The sequence below is a fragment of the Podarcis melisellensis genome, assembly GCF_964234715.1.
Source record: "Podarcis melisellensis genome assembly, chromosome: Z".
NCBI lineage: Eukaryota > Metazoa > Chordata > Lepidosauria > Squamata > Lacertidae > Podarcis > Podarcis melisellensis.
The window spans coordinates 29,312,543-29,322,507 of record NC_138547.1 but is presented as its reverse complement, the minus strand read 5'-3'; the positions used below and the strand labels follow the sequence as shown (position 1 = coordinate 29,322,507).

Sequence of the window (9,965 nt, the reverse complement as noted above, 5' to 3'; positions counted from 1 at the left end):
TGGTGTATTTGCAGCCTAAGACTCTAGACTGGGTTTGCCCAACAGGATGCCCAGGGTCAATCAGAGGGGGGGTTGGGAGGGCCATTTAAGCTCAAATGCATGGGTGTAGCCGGGAGGAGGGGACAGCTGCCCCTCTAAATTAAATAAAACAATAGAAATTCTTAACTAACTAACTGACCAATCACATCAGTTCCGCTCCCCTAACAAAAGTCCTGCCCCCCCCCAAAAAAATCCTGGCTACGCCCATGCAAAGGGTATCTCAAATTTAACACACTGTTTTTAAGCACATGGCATCAAATTGTGAAACACTCTAACAGCTTGGAGCTACAGATTCAAGCGAGCAAGAGATATGATTTGGTAAAAGACAGTATGTTTTTTGGTAACAGATGCATATTTTGCCATTCGCTCAATGTTAAAAGTGAATGGCATCAAGATTTTCCCTCAATAATTAGTGCATTTGCACATATAACGGCTAGAAAAGCATTTGTTAAATTAGGCATTTATTAACCCCCCTGCTAAAAAAAACCACTTGACATCTCTGCTTATTTGCCTGATCTGGAGGCTGTGGACCTCGCTGATGTTGCTTAAAGGGGGGCCCAGGCATAAAAGAGTAAAGAATGAGGGAAAGCCTTCCTAAGTTTGTCTATTTTTCTTGTTGTGCCTGTACTCTCCTAGGATAGGGCCCACAAAGGGGAGCTACTCTTTTCTTATGTAACTTTATTATGCTATTGGACAAAAGGGTCTTTTGTGGCTGTATATTAAAATATTGGAATAAATAATATATTTGGACCTAATGGTGTGGATATTGGGGGACCTGCTTGGATCTAGTATTTCACCCATCTACCTATGTGGGAGTACCCACGTGGTGCCTCATTTCTTGGATACAGGGCAAATATTGGCCCACCTAGAAATCTCTAGTAAAAGATGACAGCCCTCCCATGACACCGAGACATAGGAATTGTGGCAGCATTTATTTGTCTCTGTGTGTGCAAAGTTTAGCAGTGCTTTTTTTTCTAGAAAAAAAGGTGTCAGGACTCACTGTCCAAAAATGGCCAGAGGAGGGACAGCCAAGTGGACAAAAGGGAGAAGCACTTTGCACATGCTCATGGAAGGAGGCAGCAGGGCTGCTCCCCAAAGCAGGGCAGGCAGGAGGCAATGATGCTCTGGTTGGAGAGCCCTGCCCTTCCTCAGTGGGAGAGGAAGGGACTGTGGTACTGTGGAAGGAGGCAGGGAAGCCTTGGGCAAAAATGAGGTTCGTACCCCCTCAAAAAAAGCACTGAAGTTTAGTATTATTATTTCATTTTATAATGTATGTAAAACAGAGAGAACAATTAACAGAAGATAAAAATGAAAAGATGAAAAGCAAAACTATAAAATAGGCACAAAGAATGAGTATGCGCACATGAGTTTAAAAAACCAAGTCCAATTAAATACTATAAATGCTATCAGATTGTCAAAGATAGTTCCAGATTTGCCAGGCTTGTGATTGGGGTTGTTATGAAAATGATGGTTCCAATGTTTATGTCATTAAAAATTGCCAACTCAAATAAAAAGTGTCTGGAGGTTCTAGACCTTGTCAAAATCTCAAATTGTGTGTGATTTTCTTCATTATTACAGTACTTTTCCGTGTATAAGACAAGGTTTTTTTTACTTTAAAATAAGGTTAAAAATCTGGGGGCATCTTATAAATGGATAGTGCATATGGCCATTTTCTAAACTTGGAGTCCTCAAAAGTAGGGGGAGTCTTATACATGGGGGCGTCTTACACACCGAAATATATGGCAATTCCAGAGTGGTACCAAGTATATAGTGTAAGATTGTGGACCATTTCCCATTGAGTTGCAATTACTATTCATGCGGCCAATATCATACTGTATATAAAACCAAGTCTTTTGGCAATATATTTACATTAAATTTTTAAAAAAATATTCAGCAACAGTAATTTTGGACTGCAGGCAGAAGTTTCTTTAGTAATATTTATCATTTCTCTCCAAATTAAATTCCAAAAATCTTGCACCAACCGCCATTCCCACCATAAATGATAGTAAGTACCAAGTTCATATCAATCCTTCCCATGATTAGGAGATATAGAAGAAAACATTTTTGACATTTGCAAAGTAGTGTGATACCACCTGTGTAATATATTTAAGGGGTTTTCCCTAAGAAAACTGGAAAAAGATTTTAAGGGTTGCAATTCCCAAATCTGATTCCAATCCTTGAGAAGAGTTTGTGTGCCAGCATCTAGTCCCCATACCCTTTTTTAAGGGGTTCCATACAACCCTATGTTATGTTAAGCAATTTAGTGTACAATTTACAAACTATCGTATTTTTCGCCCTATAGGACACACTTTTTCCCCTCCAAAAATGAAGGGGAAATCTGTGTGCGTCCTATGGGGCGAATACAGGCTTTCGCTGAAGCTTGGAGAGCGAGAGGGGTCCAGGCTTCAGGAAGCTATCAGCAAGCCTGGGGAGCCCGCGGGAGTTCCCACAGGGCTCCCTAGGCTGTGGATAGCAGCCTGAAGCAGAGCACCCCACGCGCCGGGCAGACATCCGCAGCGTGGAGAGCCCTGGGGAGTTCCCGCAGGGCTCCCCACGCTGCGGATAGCAGCCTGCCGCCCGGCGTGCAGGGCGCCCTGAAGCAGAGCACCCCGCATGCCGGGCAGACATCGGCCAGCCCCACAAGCTCGGGGGACAGCGACCTGGTTTTTTTTGGGGGGGAGGGAATAAAGGAAAAACTTTTTTCCTTTATTTCCCCCCCAAACAACTAGGTGCGTCCTATGGGATGAAAAATACGGTAATCCTTTTCCTCCGCTAGCATGTGTACTTAATTAATTTTCAGAATGTGTTAAGGGTCTCAAGAGCTCTTTTTTTTACATATTATTTTATAATTAATCTATGACTTTTATTAAAATAAATGCAGTTTGTGTTAAGATTAGATAAAATTCATTCAATCAATCAATCTCCTTTATCGGCATAGAAAAAGTGCATCGTATACATGGATCAGAATACAACACAGTTAACGAAACATAGTAGGAAATACTTTAGGATAAAACTGTCCAAAAAGGATAAAAAGGAAAATGATTGTTTTAATCATGCATTTTCTGTTTTTTTAATTCTATTTTTATGCTGTGAACTGCCCCGAGATCTACGGATGAAGTGTGGTATACAAAATTAATAAAATATAAAAATGTAACTTATCATCTTCAGCTATTGCCCATGCTTGCTAGGATGGGAGGATTCCATTGCTGAATTAGCTAGGCAAGTTACACTTCTTTTCCTCCTTCTGGTTTATGTTTTTATTTAGATTCTTTTTTTCTTCTTCGATGAAAAGATATCAGATATCTGATATTAACCTTTGTATATTTTCTTTCTAACCTTAATAAACTTTATTGGGAAAAGCATAACAAAGGACATTGCTCTGTAACACAGTGCAAATAGGTGGACCCCCTTCCTCACCTGGCAAGTAGTAAGAAAGACAAAAGCCAAAGTGTGTGTAAGCTAGGCTGGAAGCAAGCAGAAGCCAGAGAATGTGAGCCATGCTTGATTGCTTCTGGAATCCAAAGCTGTGACTTTGGGAGAAGCAAGACCTTCCAGGGGGTGGATGCTGTGAGCCCCTCCATCATAGGCTCAGGTTGTACATATGTGTAAGTAAACCATATATCTTAAAGACAACATAGTCTCTGCTGTCCCTCATTCCAAGGAAATCAAACCCATGTTAAGTGCCTGGAACTGCAACAATATTTTAGCGTTTCAAACATCTCCCATGCTGAATAGCAGTGACTTCAGCACCTGCACTGAATGAAGAGCTCAGGATTCACACTCAGTAGGGACAGCTCCAGGGGATGGCAGATGCTGTATCTCACCTTCTCTCAATGCATATGTTACTTATGAAAATGCGTTGAGACCATAATGGTTCAGGAAATATAGACTTTTATATTTTATATTACAGAAGGAATGTGCTTTGTTTATGGCTAGCTTGGCTTCCTTATTGCTTTTTAACAATGAAGTCCTGTGCTGCTTAGAAGCATGCATGCTCTTTCTCTTGACAGAAGGGACACAGCAAGCCCAGTCAGCTATTCTGGGAATCCGATCCTTATCCACAGGGTTTAGGATCCAGCAGATCACAAGTCTCAGCTCTTGCTCCCAAATGCCTCCCTGGGTTTTTGTTTTTTTGCTGGTTAGTGCTGATGATAGCTTAGTGCTTGTTTGGGCAGAGCTAGGACCTCCACTGAAGAGAGCCTCTCCAACAATCAGCATTTAGGTGGATAGATTAGAATTGCAGCCTGAAAAAGACAACAACCATTTAACCATTTAAACATGAATAGAACACAAGAGGTGCCTGGCATTCTCTGGTCCATGGGGTCACGAAGAGTCGGACACGACTAAACGACTAAACAACAACAAAGAACACAACTATCAAAGTGAATAGCACTTCAGTAACTTATGTGAGGGTTACATTCCGAGGATCATGCCTAAAGTCAAAACCCATTGAGTTGTAGTCAAGATGCTGATGAAATTCTAATGAATATATTTTCTTTTAAAAAAATAAATAAATAGCGAATTGCTGCAGAAATGTGGAGCTAACAAAACTGCAATTGATAAGACTTGCCCATCGCTACATCGGAATCAGGCTACAAACCAAAACCCATATATGAAGCTAAGTTCCATTGAATTCAACAGGATTTACTCAGAGTAGATATGGCTTAAGTTTGCTGCTGTAGGCACAGTACCATGAGAAAATATTTCAAATTTTGCCTAGGATGGCAGTCTTAATCGTATTAGCTGCTTTGGGAACAGCATTTGGGGTTGAAGGTGTGGGATACAAATCTGAGAAATGTGATTGTGCTTACTTCTGAGTAGAGCTGGCCCATCCATGAGGCAAAGTGAGGCAACTGCCTCAGGAGGCAGGATCCACAGAGGCAACAGATCCTGGGGTAGATCTCTATTCCCCCCTTGTTCCTGGTGTAGATCTACTCACCCCTTCTTCCTTGGAAGGTTGCCTCAGGCGTCAAAATTTCTTAGGTCCGGCCCTGGAGGCCGTGCTGTTAATTAGCCATTATGATGTGTAGAGAAGTTACCACAACTTGATGTCACTGTCAATAGCAGCGGTGTTCCAGATCTGCTACTCTTGAGAGCACCAGTGCCTGTCTTTAAATCTGATTTATTTATTCACCAAAAAACAGCTTTTAAAGCCATGGTTGAAAAGTGCCTCACAACTATTGCAAACTATGTTACAGCAACTTTTGTCACATTTTAGATCGTTTTGAGATGCAATGGCAATTCAGAATTTTGTAGTTCATTTCAGTTATGTGTGTATAATGAAAAAGTGAGGTCTTTTTAGCAAACAAAACCTAACAGGCGGGTGTTTGGTGTTCTATGCTTGTGGTGACTTCAAATCTTGACCAGGGAAGCAGGAATCACTATCCTCTGCGTTTTGTCCCCTCAGGTGTTGTGTTTGTCTGAACGCTTGACACGCGGGCAGCGCCGCCTACTACCTCAGCCCCCGCCCGCTCCCGTTTTCCAGGTCTTTCTCCCATCAGACAGAATCCCGGTGAATATCTCTTCAATCTCAAACGCCGCCGTTCCCCGAACCGGCCAGCCCTCCCTCCGTCCCTTGGGCAAGCTGGTTCATCAAGAGAATCGCCACGGACGCTCCTCCTCTCCGTTATCCCCCATACACGGCCGCCCTCCACTCTCCCGCCTTCCAAGCGGGGGCTGTTCCTTAGATCAGGCTCTACCCCCCCGGGGGGGAGATTGAGAGGCGGGGGCACAGAGACTGTCCCGGCCAGCGCTGATCTCGAGCTCCGATTGGCCGCTGTCTACGCTGACGTCACGATCATGATGAGAATTAATGATCGGAGGCGCTGATTTCATTGTGTGACGCCGGGACCGACCCAGCCGAAACCGGCTGAATTCGGAGCCCTGGGCCCCCCCGGACCAGCCCCGCCTGCCCCACAGAGCACGGTGGGTTCGGCGGCAGGGGATCGGGCGCAGGGAGGGGGGAGGGGCGCGATCGGCGCGCGGACCCTGAGGGGGGGCCGAGTGAGGAAGATCGTGGGGAGGGGGAGAAGGGCGGCGGTGAGAGGACTTGACGGGCGGCCTCTTCGATGGCCTGTGGGGGCTGCGATCGAGGAAGACGCTGCCCCCTCCCCCGCGCTATCACTTCTTGGCTGAAGGCTTTGAGGTGAGGGGGGAGGAGCCGGGGAATCGAGATCGAGGGAAGGGAAGGAAATGAACGGGGGGGGGGGACACACACAAAAAAAACTCCCGAGCCTCGGCTTCAACCTGGAGCTCGCGGACCATAACTCGGGGGCGCATGCGCACCTGAGCATTCGGTTGATCTGCGGCAGGAGACGTCAGCGTGATCAGCCCCCTTGCGCGAACTTGGAGGCGCTTACGCGCTGTGCGCGAGTATAAAACGAGGCGCTTGTGCGCATGCCCTTGGGCGGAGAGCGAGGCGGGACTGAGAAGACGAAGTCGTGCCAGCGGTAGCCCAGGGTTTGGGAAAGCAGCGTCTTGGGCGGTGCTGTTTCTGCCGCCAAAGGGCAGCACTGCTCAGCTTTTAGCACGCTGCTTGCTGTTGGGGTTTGCGGCGCACCTCGAGAATGTCTCGGGTTTCTCAATCCAAAAACGGGAGGGGGCGTCGCGCCTCGAGATTGACTCGAATTTGTGAATCCATAGCGGTCGACGGAGTTATCGATTTCTACAGCCCCAATCCTCCAATATTTGAAAAAGTACGCATGCGTAGTGGCAGGTTTAGTTGCTAAAACTACGAGTTACAGAAGTTGCACAAGGAGTAGGCAGAGAAGCAAAGTTTGTGCAAGTTGTAGGGAAAAGGAATAGGCGTTTATGCCTGCTTGGCTTGCCTGTGCGTCTGCCGTTTAAAAAGTCGAACCTGGCGGTGGTGTATAATTGGTGGTGGTGTGCCTCCTGTAACGCTAGTCTAACTTTTTTGTTGGTAAGAATGCGAGTTTTCATCTTCATTAATATGTATATGTGTTTTGAAAATTGCAACTTATGGGGGAGAGTGCAGGACAATAGTTGCATTTGGCAGGTGTTGGCAACGAAGAAAAGAAAATGGGGAGTTGCTAATGGTTTGTCTGTGAACACAGTCAAGTGCTCTTATGTCACGTGTGTCCGGCATTTCCCAAAGTAAATGTTCATGAAGGCAAATGTAATGGGTTAAGAACTGAATTTGTTCTGGAGGTCCGTTCTTAACCTGAAACTGTTCTTAACCTGAAGCACCACTTTAGCAAATGGGGCCTCCTGCTGCCGCCGCACCGCTGCTGCACGATTTCTGTTCTCATCCTGAAGCAAAGTTCTTAACCCGAGGTACTATTTCTGGGTTAGCGGAGTCTGTAACCTGAAGCGGCTGTAACCTGAAGTGGCTTTAACCCGAGGTACCACTATATTTGCTTCATAATGTGGTATACAGTGGTACCTCTAGTTACCGTATTTTTTGCTCTATCGGACGCACATTTCCCCCTCCAAAAATGAAGGGGAAATGTGTGTGCGTCCTATGGAGTGAATGCAGGCTCCTTGGCTTCAGCGCTAGGAACTCGAAGCCTCCGAAGCGCAGAGGGAGAGCTCCCCCTGCGCTCCGGAGGCTTCACATTGTTCTTACTGAAGCCGCCTGAAACCCCCCCCCCCCGGAGCGCAGGGAATTCCCGCTGTGCTCCGGGGGCTTCAGGCAGCTATCCGCAAGCCTTCGGAGCGCAGCAAGAGTTCCCGCTGCGCTCCGAAGGCTTGCGGATAGCCGTCTGAATCCTGGAGAGCAAGTTTTCCCTCTCTGTGCAGCGCCCCTTCAGTGAAGCGGGAGGAGAAATGGAAGGGGCTCCGTTTCTCCTGCCGCTTCGCTGAAGGAGCGCTGAGCAGAGAGGGGGAGATTTCCCCCCCCCTGTTCTCCCCCTCCTGTGATCCTGTGCGTCCTATAGAGCGAAAAATACGGTACATACGCTTCAGGTTACAGACTACGCTAACCCAGAAATAGTACCTCGGGTTAAGAACTTTGCTTTAGGTTGAGAACAGAAATTGTGCAGTGGCAGCGCAGCGGCAGTGGGAGACCCCATTAGCTAAAGTTGTGCTTCAGGTTAAGAACAGTTTCAGGTTAAGAACGGACCTCCAGAACGAATTAAGTACATAACCAGAGGTACCACTGTATAGTGATCTTTGTGGTGGTGAGGTGGTATTTTTGCAAAAAAGGTTATCAGTTGTGATATTGAGACAGGTGCATCTTAGGGCTGATGAGATAAATGCCTAGGAATATTCTTCATGCAGTGTCTAAGGGAGCATATTGTTGCTTGTCAGGAAAAAACAAAATGTACATGGTGGTGTGGTATGTTATGAGTATCTACATTGCATTCACCATCTGTGTTGGCTTCTGGTCTTCAGTGGCATCAGCATAGCAGTAATAGAAAGCACCCAGTTTATTATTTATTTATCGTATTTATAGCTTACCTCTTTTTTTTTCCAGGAGAAAAAGCAATTTGGTTCCAGAAATTCATTCAGATAGTGCATATAAAATATAACTGATAGAATTCTACAGGACGCGGCATTATTGTGCGACAACAGTCCAAATCCAGTGATCTCCAGGTGGTGGAGATGTTAGATGTCTAGGCATTTTCACTTGGTTGCAAGGGGTCGAAAGCCAGGCGCAAAGTGCCCCTGGCTAATTTTGAATACTGCTCACCACTCCTTTCATCTTCACAACAACCCTGCGAAGTAGGTTGGTTAGGATGACTGTCCCAAGGTCACCCAGTGAGCTTTATTACTGAGTGGGGATTTCAATCCTGGTCTCCCTAGTCCAACATTTAACCACCAGACTCTGTTTTTGTCCCATGGAAATTGCAAGTGGATATTCAATTTCCCAGTTAAACCAGAACTTCAGATATGGAAGGACTTCTGTATGGCCATACCTGGTGTTAAGGTGTGACGGTTAAGAAAATCCCCCAGCACTGTTCATGCAAGGTCAGGTATTTTGTGTGATCATGCGTTTGGTATTCCTATTCTCAGTGCTGGATAAGAAGTACCAGAGTTTGATCAAACACATATATCTGCTGTAACATCATACAGTCTTTGTTGTTGTTGTTTAGTCGTGTCCGACTCTTTGTGACCCCATGGACCAGAGCATGCCAGGCACTCCTGTCTTCCACTGCCTCCCACAGTTTGGTCAAACTCATGTTGGTAGCTTCGAGAACACCGTCCAACCATCTCATCCTCTGTCCTTCTTGTCTTTACCCATTTATAATGGCATTAAGTTTTGTGCACCAGATTTAATCTTTTCAGGTGCAGTAAGTAGTATCTGAAATTCATATCCATATATCATTTCAATCATAGGTGACTAACCTCCAGACACTGAATTTCGACTCCCAATATTTATTAGTAAAAATAGCTACATGTAGCAATTTCATTAGAAATGCAAATATGTTGCACAACAAATATATAAATTCTAGAAACCAAATCACAGATCACTAACCATAATAGTTCCCCTCCCTTTCTCTTTTATTGTCTACATAAGCCTAGTGATATACAAAAAAAAATAAAAATCAGTAAACTGATGGTGTCTACTGCATTCCACAAGACTGGGCTGATGACACTGAAAGCTTGTGTTGACATCAGATGAGTCTTACCTACTTGCAGTGCAACCATAGACACTCTTGGCAGATGATTTCAGTAGTCAAGTTGCAATTAATATAAGAGCCACAAACCTGGTAGCAGGTGGCAAGCAGTGCAGATGTTTTCATTATGTCATCTATTGTCAGCTTTCTACCACATTCTGTACCAGCTAGAGCTTTTGGACCAAACCCAAGGGTAGCCCCACATAGAACGCAATGCAGTAATCCAGCCTCTGGGTTAACCATGCCTCTGGCTTAGCCATTCTGACTGGTGCTGATGAGAATTGTTGAGTCCAATAACACCTTGAGGTCCATAGGTTAGTCACCCCTTGATTCTAAGCTGTGCATTTA

General features: G+C 45.2%; 1 protein-coding gene and 1 long non-coding RNA gene across 8 annotated transcripts in view; one reads left to right on the top strand and one right to left on the bottom strand.

Annotated features, from left to right (window-relative positions):
• Window positions 1-2,946: 2,946 nt before the first annotated feature.
• Window positions 2,947-5,627, bottom strand: LOC309362054. Its single transcript, XR_014164749.1, has 2 exons — window positions 5,496-5,627; window positions 2,947-4,283 (listed from the first exon to the last, which is right to left on the bottom strand). It is a non-coding gene; the product is annotated as an uncharacterized lncRNA (long non-coding RNA).
• The window catches only part of HDX (highly divergent homeobox), a 44,967-nt gene continuing 40,267 nt past the window's right edge, over window positions 5,266-9,965 (top strand). For 2 of the 7 annotated variants that reach the window (XM_081897374.1, XM_081897370.1), the window contains exon 1: window positions 6,461-6,734. In XM_081897374.1, coding sequence (XP_081753500.1) covers window positions 6,606-6,734 — 129 coding nt within the window. In that variant the 5' untranslated portion in view covers window positions 6,461-6,605. Of the gene's footprint in view, window positions 5,965-5,984; window positions 6,185-6,460; window positions 6,735-6,776; window positions 6,959-9,965 lie in introns of those variants that run through there. The other 5 variants (XM_081897375.1, XM_081897371.1, XM_081897373.1 and 2 more) reach the window with 5 other exon arrangements.